At 40.8% G+C, this 23732-nt stretch overlaps 3 protein-coding genes across 4 annotated transcripts; 1 reads left to right on the top strand and 2 right to left on the bottom strand.

The window, feature by feature from the left end:
* Positions 1-3753: 3753 nt before the first annotated feature.
* Positions 3754-7199, bottom strand: avpr2b.1 (arginine vasopressin receptor 2b, tandem duplicate, 1). The gene is made up of 2 exons (XM_085407858.1): positions 6258-7199; positions 3754-5783 (listed from the first exon to the last, which is right to left on the bottom strand). The coding sequence occupies exons 1-2, from the start codon at positions 7120-7122 to the stop codon at positions 5575-5577; spliced, it is 1074 nt and encodes a 357-aa protein (XP_085263984.1). The 5' UTR covers positions 7123-7199; the 3' UTR covers positions 3754-5574.
* Positions 7200-7319: 120 nt separating this feature from the next.
* Positions 7320-16755, bottom strand: trnt1 (tRNA nucleotidyl transferase, CCA-adding, 1). 2 transcript variants are annotated; one of them, XM_085405709.1, is made up of 8 exons: positions 16615-16754; positions 16301-16430; positions 14206-14399; positions 13136-13274; positions 12352-12478; positions 12043-12236; positions 11024-11277; positions 7320-8133 (listed from the first exon to the last, which is right to left on the bottom strand). In XM_085405709.1, exons 2-8 carry the CDS (start codon positions 16428-16430, stop codon positions 7888-7890), a joined length of 1284 nt encoding a protein of 427 aa, XP_085261835.1. In that variant the 5' UTR covers positions 16615-16754; the 3' UTR covers positions 7320-7887. The 2 variants fall into 2 exon arrangements, with proteins under 2 accessions (XP_085261835.1, XP_085261837.1); XM_085405711.1 differs by lacking the exon at positions 7320-8133 and adding an exon at positions 8150-8579 and having other exon boundaries at positions 16615-16755.
* A 63-nt stretch (positions 16756-16818) lies between these two features.
* arl6ip5a (ADP-ribosylation factor-like 6 interacting protein 5a) lies at positions 16819-21627 on the top strand. The gene is made up of 3 exons (XM_085405712.1): positions 16819-17044; positions 20408-20625; positions 20799-21627. The coding sequence occupies exons 1-3, from the start codon at positions 16869-16871 to the stop codon at positions 20957-20959; spliced, it is 555 nt and encodes a 184-aa protein (XP_085261838.1). The 5' UTR covers positions 16819-16868; the 3' UTR covers positions 20960-21627.
* The last annotated feature ends 2105 nt before the right edge of the window (positions 21628-23732 follow it).

The raw sequence follows: 23732 nt of genomic DNA, 5'->3' as shown, positions 1-23732 counted from the left end.
CTTCAAAAAAGACGTGACAACGCAACTGTACGGACGCTGGTAATGCTTATGGTTAGGGGTGCACATGCTCTAAAATCTATGGCATGCTGAGACAAGAAACTGTAGCAGTTGCCTGTCTGCTAGGCCTCACCACTGCTTATTCCAGTCACTGAACTCAATCTTTGCATCCTATTTGTGCTGTCAGTGCATTTGGAGCATTTTTATTGGAGTTATCAGATGAATAATATGGCCTACTGTGGGGTGCTAAGCATGCAGGGAGTTTGGTGAGTAAATTTTTAATGTTACTAAATTAAACTGTTCATCTGCATTAGTTATCAGATACCTACATTTGTACAGCCCTCTTTGTCCAAATATGGTCATTTGTGGCCCCTGTAAACTAACCTGGTGATGACCAAAATGCTAAAAGTGCCACTCATTGACAACCAATGGGCATTGTTAAGTTATTGGGTTTGCACATCTTTTATATAAAATCAGTGGTTACATCATGAAGAAAAGGAATAAAGGAGTTCAGATGATTTGTGCCATCAATTCTTTATATATGATTCATAAGCAATAAACAGTGCAGTATCTTAAATAGCAAATACTCTGTTTTCTCATCTGTTTAGTGTCCTGAGGGAGTACCACAGGGTGAGATGCACGGCAGACCCTGCCCATAACATTACTAACTCTGATAAACAGGTATTCTTGATTTTCAAATTAATTTTGAATACATCATTTATTCAGCAATAATATGTGTTATGCACCTTTTAGACTCCAGAAGAACATCAGACCAGTTGAGTAAGATGTGCAGCAGTCCACTGTTATCTGTATGAAATTTTCTTGTTATAATAATGGGATCACATTCAACATTAAGCTTCTTATAAACACAAAAATTAGGTTATATCATTGCACATTGCATATTCCACATATTATATAGGCTAAGTATACTAACAACACTGGAACTTCCTGACCTTGCTTCCCTCAAGCCTCTGAATAGAGCTGTCTTATCTGGGCCTAATAGCCGCTCTGATAAATGGACACAGCCCCTCAGGCATGGACCATAATAAGAAGACAGACCTATTCCTGGGACTAGCAGCCATTATGGAGTCACAGCCCCATTTTATTTTAATCAAGCTGAGGTCATGCACATGAATTATAAAGCGCTTTATTCATCTTTGCACTTTCTTTAAAAGTTTAATTAGAAACTCGTGCTTGGACAATAGCAAAAGCCCTCAGACAATGACACACCTGGATCAAAACACCTCTTCCTTCCATTACATAATCCAATGCAATTTTCCCATATTTCAAATATCATCGGCACATGTGATGGGAAAGTGTTGTATTGTAAAGCACCTTAATGCACATCTGTTTGATTATGTATGGTATTCTAATGACAGCAGCCTGGACACATGTCCTGGATGCTATAATAGATCTCAGGTATACACTGTTCTGCACGTGCTCTGTCTGTTTGTTGTGTTTACTGGCTCACTGCATCAGGACAGGAGAAAGTAAGGAAATGGTTCTGTTTAAATTCCAGACGTAATCCATAACAATTGAAGTTTTTGTGGTTTCCACCAAGTTTTATTTCACACTCACAGTTTCACAACTGTTTCAAACATCTTCAGGAGTCACGCCCTGACACATTTGCGCTCACGCACAATATGAACATGAGGTATCACTTAAGTGTGGTGTTTTTTTATTATTATTTTTATAATGTTGACGATATGTTCTGTGTCTTCGTGACATCTCTGAGGCTTTTTGTTCTCAAATCTGTTCTAAATTGTAGGACACAAGCAGTTTATTCTCTGTGCACATGAAGTGGTTTGTTAAGTAATGCATTTGTCATCCACCATATGGTAAATGGCCCGATCATAACACCCTTCTTCAATCAACCTTTTGATATTTACGTGTTTTGGCGTCAACAGCCTTAAGAAGACAAAGGCAGGAAAGAAAATTTTAAATGCCTCTTGAACACACACTGTGCTCAGTGATAGAATCGATTGTGGTGACAAAGATAGACATATTGGATCTCAAGTGTCTGGGTCATTTAAGGCTTTTTGTCTGACGTATTGAAGATCTCTGCCAGGGAAGATTGGCTTGACTGGGTGAAGACAGAAAGCCTGGGTATGTTTTTTCAGTGCTACCTACACACACGTGTCCTGGCTTTGGGTATGTACCATTATCAAGTCGGTAAACTGCATACCTCCCTGTGAGGAAGAGACTAGAAGTCATTCTTTCACGTATAAGGCTTGATTTAGTTATAGTAAAGCCGAATGTAGCAAACCCACATTTCTTTCTTTTTGCTTTTTTCCAAGGAGCCAGATTTTCTTCAGATTTCTAAAGTGGTCTTAAGCAATAGTTGTGCAGGCTTTCTAAAGGTCTTTCGGGGGGTGGGGGGGGGGGGGGGGTTGTGTTTTTTTGCTTTTGCTTCTTTTTAGACCACCAATGACCTACAAATCATTCAGTAATAAACAAGGTTCCTTAACTTAAGCAATGAACAGAGAACTTAGCAGAGAACCAATTTTAAATTGTATCTTTTAACTCTTTGTTACTATGTTGGAAAAAATATCCACTTTCTTTAGATAAATCTATGAAAAGTGTCAACGATAACACAGTTTGACACTCATAAAATAGTATTGATGCACCAATAAGGTGATTCCCAAAGAGCCATTAACTGAAAACTTGGCATACTTCGGTGTCAGGGGAAGGGTGGTTGTCCAGAAGCCATTACTGAATGGAAGGGAAACGGGAAAAAACCCCTGATGTATGCCAAATTACAAAAGCACTGGGCTGAAAAGGGCTTATGGAGTGATTGATCCAAATTTCACCTTTTTATTTCATATCATTGTTAATATCATTAACTGGGGAAGTCAAGAGAGAGGTACAACAGCATCATGGTATCAAGCTGCATGTCAATCAGTGGTGCTGGGGACCTTGTCAAAATTGGTGGAATTACAAACTCAGAAAGGTACTGTCAGAGTTTGACACAGCACTGAAAAAAGACAAGAAAAGCTTACATAAGAGAGCTCAGACTGTGCTGAAGAATAAAAGTGGTCATAGCAAATAATGGCTTTCAAGCTTGTTAGGAACATGGAAACATGAAAATGGCCTCATGTGGCCACTGTTTGTGCTGAGCCCTGTCCAGGGGCTGGATCACAGAAATATTTCTGTTGTTCTAACAGACCAAAGGTAAAGTTGTCTCTATTGTTTACAGTCAGGCTGAGCAACATGGCTGAGATGTGCTCATTTCCTACATATCCCAAAAACACTCAGGTGTGGTACGTTTTTAATGCGCAGAATGTTTTGAGCATCTGCAAAACTCTTGCTGAAACACATCTGAGACAGACAGGAGGATGCTGAAAAAAGTGAACCTTCGTAATAATTATCGTTTTCGCTGATGTGAGTAGTTAACGCATGCACATTCAAGCTTCCTCAAAGAAGACGCAAAAGTAGCAAATATCAGACAGAATAATCAGCTCAATACTCGCATTAAAGGACGGAGATTGATTTTTTTTTTTTAAAGGACGGAGATGAATAACACAGTGAACAGACGAGTTAATCACATTCACATGTGTGCTGACTTTGGTGCATAATTTTTTTTTTCCTTCAAGTCATGTCTATTTTAATGCCCTCATGTACAAGTAGTTTAAATGTTGTGACCATTCATGAGACACTGGAGAACATTAATATAGCTTTGGGATTCGACGACGGATGAATGTGATGATAGAAACTGAAGTCAGGGAGCACAGGCCAGCACAAACAAACTTTATTGAGGTTTTCTAGACAACACACAATTGTTACAAGTAGGCCTTTATATATTTCATTACTGAGCTGTCAGTGTTTCGTTATTTTATGTCAGTTATTGTAAGTAATTTCCAATTGAATGCTGGGTATGTGGTCAGTATAATCCCAGAATAAGGACACGTCATAGTGTTTTATACTATAAACACTACCAAGCAGAACTGAAATGCGACCCTGTAATGCATGAAAACTGAAGTGGGGTGGCCAATATTTTTATTTATCAAGTTCTATGGTGAACTTTTGGTCTTGGTGTAGGGAACCATTTATATTTTAGGGGGTGCGCTGATTGGTTTAAATATTAATGACCTCACGAGCGCCCAGCAGCCGTTGTTCTTATTACTGTTAAATGTCCCTGCCGAGTCCCTGCTGGGTGCTCGCTGATGAGGGTAAAAGCAGATTTATTGTTGGACAATTTGTGTCGGATTTGTCTGTGCAGCCTAATGAAAGCACAGAAGCGCATTTCTTGTGGCCGTAATGATGTTTCACAGAAATGTTTTATTAAGTTCTCCTGGCTAGCAAATTACACACAGAAGATGCACATCTTCAACCGCTCGCTTCAGAAAGATGTGCCGCATGCTGGGTTTTTGCTAATCTTTCCCACCTCGCTCTCCGTGAGTTCTAATGATATGTTGCATAATAATATATAGCGCACGATTGAATAATTACATACGCTTGCATTCCATCCTCCACGTGGAAGATGGAAACGCTATTAAGTGATCTTCAGCAGAAAATTTGAGGCCTAAATATAAAGTGAGCAAACAGAAGTATGTGTAACCGAGGCCTCCGAGTGCAAATAAACAGTTGAGCTTTAAATCCAAAGGGATTTTTTCTTTTCTCAACGTGACGGTGCTGATGGGAAGAAAGAAACAAGTCATCAGAAATCACAGCCCTAGATTCTTGGGGGATGAAAGGAAAAATGGCAACATGTATCAATGACTCTCTAGGGGCACTGAACACAGAGTGTCTGAAAATAAGTACTATTGATGTCGCCTGTTAACTATTTCAGCCACCGAGTGTAGGTCGGACACTGTCATACACATGATCGTATGTACACATGGGCGTAAAAGGAGCTTGAAGTATTTAATTCAGATGACATACGAGATATTTAAACACAGACATGGGAACAATCGCATTTAGGTGAAACATTTCACAAGATCAGCTGATAAACAACCTTTTTGTGGAAAATATTCAACGCAGTAAAATATCAGAAACAACATTTTGAGTCATACACCACAGTCTTTTTAATCAAATCACAACTGAAGCTGGTGGGGATGTGATTATTGGCTTTCGAGGTTTTTACTCGTCAGCTGGTCTCAGACAAAATAAAACTCCTACCTGATAACGGTGCCAGACGAAAACGCTACTGCTCAAGTTATTATCAGCTGGAGACCATTCATATCTGAGCATTTCCTGCTAATAAAGTCAAAGTAATATTCAAGCTCAGGTTAGTGCTTGCAGAGAGACTCTTCCTCTGAGCACCACGAATGTCAAATTTGGGATTTTAGTGAATTTATCCAGTACTTGAGGACATATTTCAGTCACAGCTATTTTTTTTTTATTGTTTTTGTTCTTTTAATTTGAAAAATGTTTTCAAAATGTGATGTGCAAGATCGTGTGTCTGGCATTTTCTGTATGAAAGCGTTGTATGCAGTGATCATCTGTAGAGTAGGAACATTACACTGCTAGGCTGTTTGCCTTCACACTTATTAGAAGAGTTTCAGTCTTTACCATGAGGGAGCCGTACTTTCACACCATGTGAAATGAGGTGTAATCAGTGTGTGATCATCGGGGCTTTCATCTGCAGTCCGATAGGCTCTTGAGGCTGATGTACATGGAGCTGACCACAGTGGCTTCTTCCTGCATGGACTCCTTCAGGTCAGGCTGACCTACACAAAGCAGGCTGACCACCCTGTTGGGTAGCTTTCCGCTAAACAGCATGTAGATGCAGGGGTTCACACAGCTGTTTAAACTGGCAAGCAGCATCAAGATGGTGAAGGTTGCACCTGGAGATAGAGGAGGAGGACATGAGAGTCACTTTATTTGGGCTTGGTTGTCTCTTACAGATTTGTGGCTATTTTAAGTTATCTGTTGATGCTTTGTGAAATTAAGGACCATTAACCTTTGACCTAATGTACTGTCTGTCGATTACAGTGACTTCATTCAAGTGGAGAGGGCATCCGTCCCTCGTAATTTCACTTTTAAAGTTCACTTTCATTGTAATACTAAGAGATTTTAAGGTGTAGATGTTAGAAATAATGTAATTTACTGGATGTATTAAGTGTAACGGGATTGTATAAGTGGAATGAGTTCAAAGCAATTATGCAGAAAATTCTAGTTTCCTCCTCTATTGTTTTCCTGAGCATGATGGCGTTTGTAGCCACTTAAACTTGCAGTAATAACAATTTTTTTTTGCTTTCCAGTGACTTTTATGTCAGACTGTGCCCTTTTTGCGTGTTGTGGGATCACTGTCTTCTTACTCTGTGTGGGTGCCTCGTCGTCCCAGACAGACCAAAGCTGCACGGTGAAGAAAGGTGTCCAGCAGAGGATGTATGCGAGCACGATGACCACGGTCATCTTCACCGTCTTCACCCTGGCCTTGGACACTCCTGCCACGCTGCTGGCCCTCGATGACGGAGGCTTGCTGACCGCTTCCCCGACGTGGTGCGTCTTCATGTGGAAGTTAAGCTGCACTGCGCGGCAGATGCGCACCTGGCACACGATCACGGTGAGAATTGGCAGGACGAATATCACCAAAGTCGTCCAGGTTACGTAGGCTCTCCGTCCCCACGGCTCGATGAACTGCGCCCAACAATCGTACACGCCGGGAGCGACCTCGACCCGAGAGAAGATGAAGACCTGCGGAAGGCTGCAGAGGACGGAGACGCACCAGGCGGCGCACACCGGACCGTTCCAGCGCGCCCTGCGCCTCTGGAAAGTTACCATGGGATTGCAGATGGCTTGGTACCGATCTATAGTCATCACTACGATCATGTACGTGGAGGCGAACATCCCGACCACCTGCAGGTACTTTACCGCCCGACACAGCACATCTGGACCGATGAACCTGTCGGTGATGTCCCAGATGAGTTGGGGGCAGACTTGGAAAAATGTGACCACCAAGTCAGCGACGCACAGGTGGAAAACGAAGACGCGCATTCTGGAAAGCGGCTTCCTGCGCTTCCACAGCACCAGCAAAATCCCAAAGTTTAGGATCCCCGCTGTGATGAAGATGATGGCGAGAAGGGCGATTTCCACCTGCGCCAAGCGCTCATCCCGAGGATCGTCACCAATCAGTGCACTCTCCGAAGAGACGTTACTGATATTTACACCGATCCAAGCCATGCGTTCAACCCAAGCGCAGCACAGAGGGGATTAAATAACCACTCCAGGTGAATCCAGCGGCAGAGGCGGCATGCGAACGATACAGAAAACTCTTGGCGATTTCATCGAAATGTAAAAACGACGGTGGGAGGGACACGGGCTGAACAACTGTTGAGCTTCTTCATACACAGAGAGCGGTAGTAAAGGAGATCAGCGGGTTTTATGTCTCATCTCTGTGGGAGGGAGGAGCAATCTCACTCCAGCACAGAAAAATTTATTTCTCACAGTGCCAGAAACATTAGCATTCACACACAGGGGCCACCTTTTATTGTACAGAGCATGCAGAAAAGGGCAGCCATGAAAACAACCTTTTAGTAGAAGTGTAAAATGATCTGTACAGAAAACAGAAATACAGTCAACATAAAAAAGCCACAGACACAAACATTCCTCTGCTTCCTATCATCATGTGAACAATGAAAATAAACATCTACTGTGAATAAACTGAATTTATTCCATGTGTTGTCGTCCTTTACAGGTCAGAGCGAGTTTACTGCAAAAGATGAGAATTCAACTGGCTGAGCATCAACAATAGTGGCCCAAGGCTGCAGGCTCAGGCTAAAGAGCATTTTTCCGCCCGATTTCATGTCTCACTCACCGTAGCATCCTTTCTGATTGTTTGAGCATCAGGCTGCTCAAACAATACCCAGGAGCAGTGCAGTCGCAGCATCAAGCGTCCATGTGATTACCATCTAAACACAACAAAAACATTTCTGCTCCTCTGCTTGTTTATAGCTTTACATAACTCAGCAGTTCATCTTTGTCCATCTGGTAATGACTCTTCTTCCAAATGTCACGGAGCTTCTGTAAGGTGGCGCCTATCTCTTTGCCCGAGGTGATGCCCAGCTTCCTCAGATCGTGCCCGCTGATGGGGAAGCGAGGGATGGACCATCTGCTCAGCTCTGACAGGAGCTTCTCCTCACCTTTGTACTTGAGCAGCTCGCACACTTTACTCTGGGAATCCAGCTCCCGACTCTGAAAGGATGCGACATGTGTGTGAATCGAAGTAACCACAGAGGGATTTTCTAGAACATCCCAGTCACAAGCAACAGTAAGAAAGGTTTACCATTTACAGTAAATACTTGGCTGAACTGTTCAGGACACTGTGGTCTGATCAGGTTTGACTGACAGCGGTCTGGCAACAAAAGCAGACAAATCTTAAACTGTCGCCACCGTTTTGACTCAAATTCTCTTAAATCCTGAGTGGTTAAAAATATGCAGCTGCACATTTTTCCAACTGACTCTCAGCCGACGTCAAACCAACATGCACACAGCGAAACCCAAATAAAGAAATCTGCTCTATAAGGCGAGACAAGCCCAGTGAGAAACCAGAGAAACCAGTCTTCGTTCTTTCTCCGTCTACTTTATCCAGTGGTGCCTCTGGTGATGGAAGGGTTGTGTTTTTGTTTATCAATGTCAACCTGAGTAAAACAAAAATTAAATTAAAACATATAAGAACAAAAACAGTCTAAAAAAAGTGACAGCTTAAGATACAACGACTAAATTTGGTTTTGAAAATAACTTTAGAAAAATGGTGAGAACAGAACACTGTCTCTCCCAAACTGACTTTTTATATATTCAGTAAACATGCCATCTTTCAATTATTGCTTAATCCTACAAGGTGTTGTACATGTTCACTTCCTCGCTCACAGTCAGGGATCCACCAGCATGTTATAAACCAGGCAGCCCTCCTGGCCTAAGCTGACTCTGCACCGATCACTTTTTATTTTTTAAAGAAAGCTGCAACCATTAAATGGTGGAACTTAAAACTCTTACTTGTTCAGCTGATTTTCATTCACTAATTGAATGACATGAAGCAAGAGTCACTGGATTAAATAAACCAGAAATAAACCAACTCCCTCCTTTACTCGCTATATTTGCATAAATGTCTTGATGGCTCTTTTTAAACTTCAGGATACTTCCTGTTGATGGTCATACTCTTTACTGTCTGTGTACAAAACATTGTAAAAATCTACCTCATCTTGACATTTACGAGGCTTTCATGTCACAATCAGTATGTTTGTTAGTTTCCATAATTAGTTTTGTCACCAGCTCAAGACACGACTACTCGCGCTGGTAGCAAAGCACATTTCCATAGCACGGGAGCGTTTATGACTTAGAAACAATACTTACAAGTGCGGTGTGTAGTTTCAACATATAGAAAATATTGTAGAAAGATTTAAAATATGTCGCATTTGACCCCTGGCCAATAAACTGATCTTAAAGTCAAAGTAATAATAATAATGTTGTATAGAGCCATTTAAAACTATGGTTCTTACTACCATTGTTTGTACTGACCACAAGCATATAGCGACTGATATACGGATTCTAAATATCACAGTACTTTGTACCTCTGATCTCTCTTTGCGGTCAAGTTAGGTTAAACTTTCATAAAATGTCTTATCTGTAAAATCCTGCTGCCTTTGTTTGCATTGGCAACACTTTTTTTTTTTTTCAATTAGTCCCTAAAATGTGTTAATTTTACTGCACTAAACTTCAAGTACATTTAAAAAGAACAAAGAAAACAAAATAACTACATATAAAAGACAATACTATTCCCTTATAAATACTGCCCAGCATGTATGTCTAGTTATACATGGAAATATAAAGAAAGTGTAGAATGTCAATAATGTAGGCTTTATAGTGTTGAAATTGTCTATTATACTTTAGCTTGAATGTGGAATCATGTGTCTAATTAGCAAATCTAAACACAATTTCATATTTATGTCTTTAAGAACTTCAATGACAGTTTTAAAAAAATACTGCTACAACTAAAACTGAAGTTGAGCTACGGTTTGTGAAAGATGCACTAACTACAGAAAGAACTAGCAGAGTGTTTTGGTAGCTGTAGAGCAGGGGTAGGCAACTCCAGGCCTCGAGTGCCGGTGTCCTGGAGGTTTTAGATGTGTCCTTGATCCATCACAGCTGATTTAAAGGGCTAAATGACTCCTCAGCATTTCTTGAAGTTCTCCAGAGGCCTGGTAATGAACTAATCATTTGATTCAGGTGTGTTAACCCAGGGTGGGATCTAAAACCTGCAGGACACCGGCACTCGAGGCCTGGAGTTGCCTACCCCTGCTGTAGAGTATTTGACCCTAACAGATCTGGTTTTGGTTCGGCTCTTTGACCTGTTCTAGGCTCCTCTGCTACCCCCTGCTCTCCTGCAGTGGCAGTGCACAGTGTTGGCTGGCTTTGATAGATGAGATTATAAACTAATTAAAAATAAAACTGATGTTTCTATAAACTCTGGTGTCAGTCTCTCTCCGGTGTGTTTCAGCTTATGAGCTGGGTTGTAACGAAAACTGATCAAAGCTTAAACTAGTGTCAAATCAATTTAGCAAATCTAAACACCAGAGCGATTTATGTTGACATTTCCACATAAAAAAACAAAACAACTTTAAAATAACAGCTAAAACAAATACTGCTATAACACAAACTAAGGTTCAGCTAAGATTTGTGAAATATGCACCATTTACAAAAATAACTACCAGAATGTTTTGGAAACTATTTTTTTTTTTATTCTACAAACATTGCAAAGATAAATATTTCATCAAAGATCAGCAGTGGTTTTGGTTCAGCTCTGGTTAACGATGCCACACATTTCCTAAATACTTCCTGCCTCTGAAAACAAAGCCGTAACAGTCGGATGAGAACATGCTGCAGTCTGTTGTGAATGACGGCTGCAGGCTGGCAACTCTTGAACATTAGCGACACAGGCTATGGTAGGGAACATTCACAGACTCAAAGGGTTAATTAATGTCTGTGAAACTGGCTTTTTAAACACATATGTGACTAATATCAGTGACCACATTGGTCTGGAAATAATATTCTCTGTACAGACTGAGTGGAAGAAGAAGAAACTTACGTCAATAATAAAGTCAGTGAAAGGTTTGAGGCTGTCTGGCTCATCTTCTCTCTTGCAGAGCTCCCGTCTGTATTTGACCAGAAACAGTGCCAGGTTCTTCTCCTCTCTGGACACCTTCAATCGGATGTCCATCTTTTCCACCTGCTCTGGGGAGCGGAACAGAGCAGCCAGGATGGTCATGGGTTTGGGAGAGCGGTCTTTGGCGTTCTGCCACACTCGCTTCATCTCGTCAATATCGCCATCTGGAGGTAACCCTGAGGAGCAGCAGGGACAGGAGGGAGTGACCAGAACTGACGTGTAACAAGACAGAAAATGTTTGGTAGAATGATTTCTCCCTCAATCCTATTAAATACTAATTTAACAAGAGTTAAATCAGAGGAAATAGAACCTTATTAGATACGAGACAATAATAGAGCTCAGAGGACCACAGACATCAGGAGGCACTTAATCCTCTTTATCTCAGGGAAGGAAACCAAAACTTTCTCCCAGTTATAAACAGCTGCAAATTGCAAGAAAAAGGTTGGCACATTTGATCCATTATGTCCAGACCTATGCTAAGAAAACAATGATTTCACTGCCATCCCCTCAGCCCACTTTTAAGAAGGATCCGTGCCAAGGCAAAAGGGATACCATGCTCTACACAAAGAGGTCAAATTTGACCATATTGGGTAAAAAATGTTGTCTACAAAAAGCATATTTCACAAATAATAACCAGTTCTATGAGTATGAGTGTATGTGTAACCGTCAGCTAAATAAATACATAAAATAAAAAAAAAAATAAAAAAACCTACAGGGAAAAACTAATGTTGACATCTGAGCTGCAACCATCATGATTTCCTTTTTAAAATAATTAATTTTTCTAATTCATCTTTGGTAGTGCTGGATATAATGTGAAAAACTCTTAAAATGTCAGATTTACCTTTTCTTCTTTTTAAAAACAGCTGAACATAAACATATAAACATTTTTTATCTGGAGTTATTAATTATTAAGACACCCAGCCGTGCCCTCCCTCTCTCACCAAGGTACTGAGCCAGTTCCAGGCTATAGATCAGCTGTAGCAGGTGAGCAGCATGGTTCCCGACCGCCAACTTTTTTAGCTCCACCCAGATTCGCTCTCCCGATATAGCGCCCAGTCCGTGACCATTTTCCCTGATGGCAGTCAGTGTCTCAGACTCGTGGTCACCGGGCTCCGAAGCAACTCGGCCGTAAAACCTGCGACAAAATGATGGGAGTGAGGTGGTTAGTAGGCTCACGTCAAACAAGGAAGACAATCTGCTTTTTAAACTTCACAGTCTCAAGTAGATACAAAAAGAAATGAGAAAGTTACCTAAAATATCGTAGTATTCTCAGGTAGTCCTCTTTGATCCTTTGTTCAGCGCTGCCAACAAACCGCACTTTACGGTTCTGCAGGTCCTCATATCCACGATAATAATCATACAATGTGCCGTCCAGACCTGTTATAGGAAGCAGAGTCACACAACTTGTCACAAAAAAATTGGAATGCAAAAACAATACTTTTTGGTTGCAACTGGGAACTTCAGACCGACTCTTCTTCTAGTTCTCTTTAATTTGTTTGTTTTTACATTGATTTCGCATATGAAAACTAATTTAAGCTTGCATGGCAGGTTTGAGATGCACATCACTGATGTTTTGACATTTTTAAATATCAATATAGCAACATAATTTCTGACATTTTAAGTACTTCCAAAACTGTTTTAATGTGTTTATTCTCAATACAAACTCAAGTTCTCTGCTCTGTGATTGCCAAGAAAATTCTGGACAACCTGCTCGAGTGCTTCCTGTGGCTTAAGCTTCCTTTTGAACTCACTGTCAAGCATCAGTTAACAGATTTCAGGAAAAACACCAAGAACACATTCCTAATTTTGGCTTCACTTTTCTGGAGACCAGATTTATTTCTTAAATGGTGAATCTGTCCCATTATCACAGCTGTACAATACTTGAAACATCATAATTAAAAAAAAATAAAACGTGCTAGATGAAAATGGTTTTTAGATTTTGGGTGAAGGTGAAGGTACAGGTGAAAGAAGCTCAGTGTTATCAATTCTTTGTACAGTCCATTTTTAGGCTCAGTGGAGAAGAAGGGAAATTACCCAGAAACATGGAGTTAATGGTGAGGTCTCTCCGCTCAGCGTCTTTCTGCCAGTCAGTTGTGAATTCCACCTCTGCATGACGTCCATCAGTCTGAACATCCACTCGCAGTGTGGTCACCTCAAAGCTCTCATTGTGCAGCTGCAAACACCCAATAAAGGAAACACTCATCAAGATCATCCTGTTAGTGGGCTGCTTATTTATGCAATGCATCAGGGCCGTTCAACCATTACAATCTTTCCATTAAGATTTAAGATTTGACTGATCAGACTGATGATGCAGCTGGCTGCTCAGTGAATCATCACAATCTTTGCTCACGTATTTACTTTATATTTGCACACTTACTTTATTCCACCATTATAACTGACCCTCACATGACCACGTGGTCATAAACAGATGTGAAGAATCTGGACAATTACACTTTTAGTTTGTAATTCTGTAGGTTATTTACCTTAAAATATAAAACAGCTACTGTATGAGACGAACTTTTTGATTTGTTCATTTAAATTTTAAAACATTTAATTCTTAATCCTAATTATGAAGAAAGCTCATTCAGCCTAAAACCTTGTTTGACTGGCTTGTTTTTTTTTCATTTGGTTTTTATTTTAAGAATCATCACAAGTGTTGATTTGGACAAACTAGCTCTAATATTTGCGATGCATTTTTAAGCGTCACTAATTCTTGCCTTGTTAACTCACATGACCTCCCCTTCACCCATATTTACCATAAACACCAACTCTAAAATCTGAACCTCATGCGAATCTTTAAAAATGACACCCAGCATCTATCTATAGAGTACACTTCAAATGTAGCTGTCTAAATACTTATTATTTTCTTAAGTGCATTTTATTTTCTATTAGACAAAAACAGACAGAAAATATACATTTTCTAAGAAATCAGTAATAAAGTTATTGTTCCTTTCAAACAACATTAGCTACCATAACTATACCAGGACAGCAAGTTTGGTTAAGCAGTCGCTGACAGTTAAGTTTAACACTGTGTTCAAAACAGCTTTTAGCATTATTTAGACAAATGAAAGACTTCATCAGCGTTACACAGCAGAGCCTCTTACTCGTGCAGTGATAGTCCCGTGCTTCTCTCCTTTATTGTTGATCATCCTGATCCCAGCCGTTTGAAACATGTGCTTCATCTCCTCTGGAGTGGCTGTGGTAGCAAAATCCACATCTTCAGGCCGCTTCCCAGACAGCAGATCCCGCACAGCACCTCCAGCTATCCTCAGCTCATGCTGGTGTTTCTCAAACACCTCTGGAAAAACCGTGCAAACACACTCAGGAAACTTTTCAGAAGTTGTGCCTGGAGGTTGTTTTGACCTCTGCAGTGTATTTGCTATCTTGCAAATCACCTGATAAGTTTAAAAATTTTAACTATTTCATCCTTAGTCTGTTAATAAAACAGGGAGTTTTACATCTCACGATCTCTTTCTCGTCTAAATATACCTTTAAAAAAAAAAAGGGGGCAAGTTTTACACACTGCTTTGGTCCTGAAGCAGACATTCTGACACAGAAGAGAAAGAACAGTTGCATCATCTGTGAAGCACTGCATCAAAGATGCTAAAGTGAAGTTTGAAATGCAGCCATCATCACAAATATCAGTTAAATCAGTCACTCTGGGGTATGTTCTGTTTTTGATTAGTTCACTATCATGTTTTACTGACGTGACTCCCACTTAAATCCAACTCTGCTTTTCATACCATCAAAATATGTGAAAAAAGGGTCTATGGCTGTTTTAATCAACAGGATTTATTCAGGCAGGTTGAGGGACAACATCAGGGAATGACAGCTTCTTATAACTTGGTGACTTTTCACGCAAACGTTGAAAACCTATTTGGCCCGGCTTCTTCAAAATAACATCCACAGGCTATTCAATCATTCTGGCATAAATGAAAAGTCAGTCTCGCCTCCAACCAGATTAAAATGCAGCAGCTCTGCTTCTACCTCTCTACATGTTTTATAATGTGTTTTAAAAGTTTTAAATTATTTTACTAGTCACTTTTAAAGCAGCTGAGGCCCTTCTGGTTGCTCTAAAGTCAAGACTTAAATCTAAAGGTGACCGTGCTATTGCCATCACAGCCCCAAGCTTTCGAAAACAATCTGCCCAAGGAGATAAGGTAAAATTGGTGACTACTTGAAATCACTAAAAAAAAACACATTTTTATAAACTTGCTTTTGTGACATCATTGATCTCTCTGGTTTGTCTTTCGCCCTCTTATTGCTGCTTTATATTCTCATTTGGTTTTTAATTCTCTTTTGCTTTCGTTCAAGGAGCTTGTGTTTCTGGTACTGTTTATGCACGTGTGTATTTCTGTCTGTAAACACGATAGCTCAAAAGTTTGACATTAATTATGATATCCATTAAATTTTGGCTTAGACCCACTGAGGTCTTCAAGGTCAACTTAATGACTTGTTGGTCATAAACTGACAAAAAGCTTTATAACTTAGAAACTATGATTTTTACAAGTGTGGTTAGCACTGTATAAAGATTTAGAATTTCATGTCCCATTTGGGCTTTAAACCTCTCATTCAAGGTTAGTAGATTGATCTGAAGGTCAAAACAATAATAATGCTACACAGAGCTATTTAAAAGTGTTTCTTACTGTCCAGCGAGTGAGCTGCCTTGGTGGAGATTTGGGCTCTCAGAGTGCTTCGTGTGTTTTTTGGCTCTTACAACATAATACGTTTCTGATGCAGTGCTTTTTCTGTCTTAATATTTATTTTCTTTTTAAATCCCGTTTTATATTTGGTCCCAATTTCCAAGCTTTCTGTTTTAATACTAAATAAATAAAGCAATTATTACTATCAACATAGAAGAACCATCATCAAACCCTTCTTTCCGGTATAGTAAACTCAATTTCTCGCCATGGAAGCGCAATGCATTAAAACAATAAACCTGTACCTAATAAAAAACCTCGATGTTGAATAAAAACTGCATTAATAATTAATTGTATAAGAAAGTAAGTAACAGACCGACGGGCGGTCTTCGTTACTTAACTGCTCTCCGAGTGTCCCCATTTATTTTTAATAGGAAGTGATCAAGTTGTCAGTCACTCTGTCATTGTGCACGGGTATTAACATTTCACAAATAGGCGAAAACTCAGAGGTTTAAGTGACCGTGCAGCTAGCACGTGTCCTTCCGCAGCTGTGCCTCACCTGCCAATCCATTCAGTCCATCAGTGAACAGGGACTGGAACTCGCTGGTCTTTAGCTGCATGGTAAACAGGCTTCTCCAACACAAACTTGCTCTACCACTCACACGAGGACTCAGTAACCTGCTCCACATCTGCACAGACAAAAGACACGTTGTCACGGGCTGCTGCTTGGTTGTGTATCACTACTTCTATCGAGCTAGCTAGCTATGAGTCACTGAACGCATGCTCCTGCGCTCGAGCAGCTCTCGTGAACATTTCACGTTGATGTTTTTCCATGCCAACGTATGTGTAACCAAAAACAACAGACAAACTGACCTACAACTTAACAAGGAGATTATATGCGCATAAATCGCCACTATTTCCCATAACACCGTCCTGTTATCTCTCGTGAAAGCTGGCCGGAAGAGTTTCCATACCGGGCACTTTACTAACCAATAGCGCGAGGTTTCGTCAGGCAGTGTTTTTAACGAACGTGCAACAACAAGTCTCGCGAGATTCTGGTTTGAAGTTAAGGGCGATTGTCTGTCAGATTCTGTGCGCTGTCAGATTTAGTAAAGGGGGCAGAAGTGATGGCTAGGGTGGAGGTGGCACCGCTCCGACCGTGGACCGACTTCTTTCCGGGCTCAAATAGATTCGCAAAACCAGACAAAGATTTTACGAAATGGAACAACAGAGTCGTCAGCAACCTGCTTTATTATCAAACTAATTATCTGTCTTTGGTCACCTCCGTTTTCCTCCTCGTCGGGTAAGTAATGTTATATCAGAGAACTTCGTCTTTTTTGTTTATTTACCCAGCTCGCATAAAGTACAATGACTGTGATGCACTGCTATTGTTATATTCTGAATATGAACTTTTATTTCTTTGGTGCCAGAACCAACGACCGATCATTAAATGAGAATGTAATTTAAGCAGTGTTAAAATGCACATATATTAACTCTATAGTTGAGAAACAGCCTGCGTTTGTGGGGGCTGCTCTAAACAGTGAAACAGGTATCTGCAAACAATTTTGAGAATGGACTTAAGTAGAATAACTTAAAACAAGATCCATGCACAGACACGTGCCTATGCAAAGGAATTTTCTGAAGTCGTCTATTATCTTGTAACTACATACAAGGTAGATGTGACATATATTATCTCTGATCTAAAACATCCTGGCTTTGCTTCTCACTACCCCCCCCCCCCCCCCCCCCTTCTAAAGCCCAGCCTGCTAAAAATAATGATGTCCACTGAGCTGTGCCACAACACTTGCTGTGGTCATGAAAGCCCCATAAGCCTTCTGGTCAGCTGTTATATTGCAGATAGCACTGGTGATAAAACAGCAACTTAATCAGAGGCCCCCAGTCTCCTGATTAGTGAGCACTGGAGAATTTGTCAGGGAGAACTTTGACACGTCTGGTTTTTCAGACGTGTCAAAGTTCAAACAAGTTGGACAGAATGGCTTAACCACTTAACATCAGAAAACCCTGTGATGCTATTTCCATTCAGTGTAGAGCAAACAGTCTCTATGCTGTGTGTTTGTGAAAGTCAGTTGTTTTATAGTGTTATTGTATATGATATATGATAACTCGGAGAAAATAAATCAGTGTAATATTATACTGTTTGTACGGTTTGAAGGCATTTTTGCAAGCTTACCAAAGAAGTATTAAAAGTCAGTGTAGGCAGATTAAGTAGGGACTATGTGCAGTGTACTCAGTATTATACCTGTAGACCAAACCTACAAGAAGAAGAGGATTTTCAGGATTAGAGCAACATTCCTACAAATTAGCAAGAAATCAGCTCTCCATGTTGACTAAACAATAGAGCTAAATATGAGGAAGTAGAGCTAAACCGTCAAAGTATAGATGAGGTGACTGTAACAAGACATTAAAAGAAAAAGTCACTGCAAAAGGAAAAGTTCCAAGTAAAAGTACTACAGAATGCCCAAAGAGCCTCTGTGGACTTTGTGGAGATTAACTTTTCTGCTATAAAAGGACGAACATCTGCATATGACAATGAGTTGATCATGCTACATTTTAACCGCTTCCACCTTCATCAAGCCGTGTTTCCTGAAGTTTTCTTGAGCTTTTTTGATGCCAGTAATCCAACAAAGCCTGACTAAGTTGCTTAGCAGGCCACTAGCCACATTTACTGAGGTCATGGACTTGGCCTGGTGGCATCACTGTCGTCGTGCCAAGGCTGGATCTATCACAAAGCAAATATGTCTGCACAGGCACAAGAGATATCTTGATGTCTTGATGGAGATGAGAATAGAATGCTTCAATCTGCTGATTTATTTAAACCTTAGACAATGTGATTATATCAAATTTGGACAATGAGAAGTGTTATTGTGTTTTGAAAATGTAATAAATGCTCAGATTGTCCTATCCTGGATTTGTAAGATTTCAGCCTCACAAAAGTTAATTCTATTTTCTGTTCCTTAGTGCTCTAAATGTTTTTAGTGTGTGAGACATCTGAGCCGCCGACGAGCCAGTTTAGCAGCCCTGCTGTTGAAGAATGTGGTTTGGCATCTTTTGCACTGTCTGTAGTTTCCATGAAACAAGAAAAAGAAAAGGATATCATGTGCATAGCAGTATATGTTGCTCCAAGTATTTAAATCGTTAAGTGTTATCAGGGCCTTCACACATGCATGAAGGCATGCACATGTGCGCTAACACACCTTGATACCATCACTGATTCTGCTTTTCCTCTTTAGCCCTGAGAATATCCACAGCACAGTTTTCCAGTCCATCTTGAATGTGGTCAGCGCAAAGAGGACAGCTCTGGTTTTGCTTATATGCAGTTTTAACTTGCATTTGTGGATGCACCAGTTTAAAATTTATTTCTCATCAGTAGTTTTTAGAAGTGTTCCTGTGCTATTATGCAGTGTTGCGCAAGGGTCTGAAGAGGTCACAGCTAACTCGGTGACACCCCCACACTTTTGGACTGTGTTCTCTGAATCTTTTAACAGCAACACTTCGGGCAAACTCAACTTGTTTTGGATGCTTGTTTTCTATCAAGTCATATTTCTAAGTTTTAGTGTGAAATGTTCCACCAGAGTTGTTTGGGGTTTTTTTGTTTGTCTGTTTTTGTTTTGTTTGCATTTCACAACTTTTCCATTTTTCTTTTATGAAACAGGTTTAGTGGCATCAGGTTGCAAACAGCAAGGGGCGTTTCTCAGTTTCAGTGGAAAAATATTAATCATCCCAAGTGTACACACACTTATAAGTATTAGGGGCACATTAAGAAAAATGGAGTTGTTTCAAGACAAACTGCCACGTTTGCCTGTGTACATGAGTTAGTGATCAGCCAGCGTGTGATACAACATACATGCTCTGATATTGAAACTATCGATGCCCTACGAACTGTCCATTACAAGCTGTTTCAAAAGAGAAATCATTCCCTTCATTGTTGCTAAAACTGATTCTGAAGTAGTTTCACCAACTCAGAGGGCAGAGCAACCGTGGCATTTTGTCTTGAACAACTGTAATCTCCACATTTCGACTTTTTTCTCGAAATAGAATTGCGACTCTAATCTTGAAATTTTGACTTTATTCTAATTCTTTTTATTCGCTAAATTTTTCTTGATTTGCCCCTACTGCTGTTTCGTACAATTAAACTAATCTGAGATTTGATTTTTGTAAACCAATCTGATCCACTCAGCAGTTGCTGTTGCACACACAGCATCTGACCACTTGATGGAGCCAGTTAGCACACAAGAACAGCGCCTGTGCTCCAGCTGCATGTCAGATTCAAGATTCGGGACTGTTTATTGTCATTATGCAAGCATAACGACATTAAGGCAAAAAAAAAAAAGAGCCTTAAATCACATAAATATACTGACAAAATACATTATATGCAGCATGTACACAGTGAAAGTGGGCCTTTTGCATGCTTGGACTGAACATGAGTTATTTACTGGCTGTGTATGTCTGTGTATACCTGAGTGTCATAATCGTGTGAAGCTGAGCAGTAGAAAAGCGCACTTTACACAAGTTATTTTACATATTATAAAATGCACATAAGGAGGTATAACCCAAGGGGTAGGACCTGGAGTTGGGCAGACGAATATTGCACACAAGGGTTGTACGTTAAACTTGCCCTCATATGTTCTATGCTGCTGCCTTGCAGGATCCTGAAACCTCTGGAGACGCTCATAGCCATAGTCGTGGTGTCGGTCGTGTTCGTGGTTTCGGTGTGGGTGGGGGAGAACGGAGCTGCGATCAACAACTTTAAGAAGCAGAAACCTTCAGCGTTCATCATTTTGATCATGGTTACCAGCTGCATATTGATTTCCATGCTGGGGAGCATCTTGGTATTCATGTGGGCCATCACTTTACCCCTGACTTGTAAGTTTGGCTTTCAGAGGGGATTGGGTGATTGAATGTCTAATAATTATTCAGAGCATAATGATCACTGCATTTGTGACATCATGAAATGTTTCAAAATCAATGAAACACATTTTCCAGATCCTCAAAGTGTGATATTACAGCTGACATTTTTCTACGGGTTTGTCTTTCAGTAATATTTGCACATGCTTCATGTCGCAAACGCAATATGCAGAATAAGCTGGAGAACAAGATGGATGGATTTGGACTGAAGAAGACGTTTATGGGCATTCTGCTGGATTCTCTGGGTCAGCAGGAGGAAACCATTCAAAAGATAAACAACTTTCTGAATTAAAAGTTAAAGAGTGACTGGATTTGAGAAGAACCAAATGCACATCTGTGCGCCAAAGATTTTGACTTTTTTTTTTTTTAAATTTTGCTTAGATTTCATACGTTTGTCTCTCTCAGTCTAAACCCCTTGAAGTTTCAAGCACAGCTTGTGATTTAAAATGAAAGATTGTTATCTAAAGGGCTTTATCTTTACCTCAGGGCTTCTGTCACTCTACCCAGAACTCGTCAGGGTACTTTTTTTTTTTTTTTTTTTCTTTCTCCGAACAGTGATGAGGGCATGTGAGTGCAGCCTCACATCTCTGCTATGCAGTGTGCAAGTGTTCCTGTAAAACCAGCTGCAGACTTAACCCTGGGTACGAAATCTGTGTTCAATCATTCTCAGAAACAGCCGTCAGCCCTGTCTGTTTGTACTCAGCTAAAATTGCGAAAGCAGCACGAGTGTTGCCTTTTAACAAAGAATGAAGAGTGCACGCTCAGTTTAGCTGTACTGCCAAGAAGCTCGGAGGCTGGATTGAATAATCTGCTCACGTAAAATGTAACACCAGCTTCAGTCCACCAGCCCACCCGATGCTCATCCAAATAAAAAGTAGACAAAAGAGAGAGGACTGCTGTGTCTCAAGTCAAACTGCTTTGTCAATATTGTAAAATAAAGACTTCAAAGGTGACCCGTGACCATCAGTGTTCCCTCTGAATCTTTGAGTGCTTCATCTTGACAGTGATGGATTGGTTAACTTTACTTTCCTCTCCACTTACCCCAAATGCTAATCAGTGGGCTTGCAGTAGATTATAGTGCAGAGAGCTGACAGTAGATTCATCTGCACTCACTCACCTCCAAACCTGATTTAGTCGCTGTGTCAGCTTCTCTTTTATTGGATTCCATTTAAAATTGATTGCAGATAACAAGAATCCATCCAGAACCTAATGCTCTGTTATTCGGTTTGAAGCGGCAGCGAGGGGAAAACGAGAGGATGGTCCATGTTAACCCTTTGCTTTCTAAGTTTGCTGTAGATGATGATCTCTTCGCATTGCTCAGTTAGACTCAGCTGCTGGGTTTCCCCTCCTTTTTGTACTTCAGCACTGATTTATGTCCTGCGGTGCTTCATCAGCATCCATATTGTGAAACTTGGACGAGTGAGTATAAGCACCGGTGGCAGTCTAGTCAAGTAAAGTCATGTCTCAGAGGGCACAGTGGAAGCCCTTGTTCTAGCTGCTGATGCAGCTGCTGCGAAGATCGTATCGGCACGTGTGCTGCTGCACACCCAACAGGTGTGTGTGTGTTTGGTCTTTTCTTCTTCACAGTCTCTCCAGGAGTGAGGCCTCTTTTACACTCTACAATACCAAAATCTTGTTTCTGTGCATTTCTGGGCAAAAATCAGCTGCTTTCACCTGCTGTGCGCTTCTTGCACGGGTCACTGAGCAATGTACAGTACACAGTGCTTGCTTTTGCATGGTTACGCGTACTTGCTGTGCTGCCTTCCACTTGACCCCTGCGTCCCCACCCCCCTCCTTTTCCCTGAGAGGCTTTGGCTTGTGGCTAGCTAAGCTGGTTAGCTAGCCTCATAACTCAAACAGCCTGTCATTCAGCAGATCTCGGCTGCTTAGACCTACACCACAGTCGATCATGTGACCCATTAATGATGACCCACCATGACCTGTGCAGTCTGCTGTATCCTCATGTGAGCTGTTCCACCTTCCGGTTTGTCCATGGGCTTTTTGTTTTTTTTTGTTGTTGCTGTTGCCTCCTTTTGAAGGAAGAGACAGGAATGAGCTGTGAGAGCATGTGACCTGGTCAGCTAATCCAGTCGTTCACCTTTCATAGCTTGTCAGAGTCATTACTCCCTGAATCCTGGGGAAGTCGCAGGATTCGGGGAGTAAGCACAGCATGATTTCAAGCCATTTTAATCTCAGTTTGGCTGAGCCCTGTGGCTGCTCAGTTTAGTGTTTCATGTGTGACACTTCCTGTGTGTGCTACCATTGGGAACATTGTACATTCTATATTTAATAATCACTCAGTGTACAGCTGGTCTATTACAGTCTTTATCATATAACTGCCTGCACTGACGAAAATCAAGGATTAATGAAAAAAGTGAAACTGAACTAAAACATATTAGCTGCGGGGCTGTAATGCGGAAACAAGAAGCTGAAAGGTCCTAAAACGGACAGCCATGGAGCTTAGGGGATTTGGTGAGTTTTTCTTTTCCTTGAACTTATTTACACAAAAGAAAATGTATACAAAAGATGGACACCATGCCACCATGACGCCACCCATTGTTTATTTAAGTCCAGTTGTCAGGCATCGTGCGTGTGTTTCCGCCATTGCTATTGTCATTTTGGAAACAGACTTGCTGAACGAGGGGGGGGGACCTGACAGAAAATCAACGGACAGTACCCACTCATGAGTTGTCATACACAAAATATGACCGTTATACTGGTTATATTACCTATATAAAGCAAGGCTGCCCAGCAGGCGGGTCATTTTCCACTTGGATCACTGTCCTTCTGGAGCTGTTTGAAATTTCTGTTCCCATTGTTGATTGTAACACATTTGCAGTTTATTATAGTTCATTTCAGTATTTTCACACATTGCTTGTAACTGCCACTTGACCTCATTCAGTTGCAAACTGATAGCAGACTGACTCCATCTTATCATTTTATCACCACATCAAGGCACCAAAGTCTTTTTGAAGAAGCCAACTGACAGCAAGTGGTCGTAGACATGGTCCCTGTCTACGAAGCGACCCCATCAAGGACACGAAGTGAGGAGTTCATTACACACA

Source organism: Rhamphochromis longiceps, linkage group LG5 (assembly GCF_057381845.1).
Source record: "Rhamphochromis longiceps isolate RC_006_pf linkage group LG5, R_longiceps_female_GT1.1, whole genome shotgun sequence".
NCBI classification, from domain to species: domain Eukaryota; kingdom Metazoa; phylum Chordata; class Actinopteri; order Cichliformes; family Cichlidae; genus Rhamphochromis; species Rhamphochromis longiceps.
Note: the sequence above shows the minus strand (reverse complement) of the source record. Positions and strands in the feature narration are given on the sequence as shown.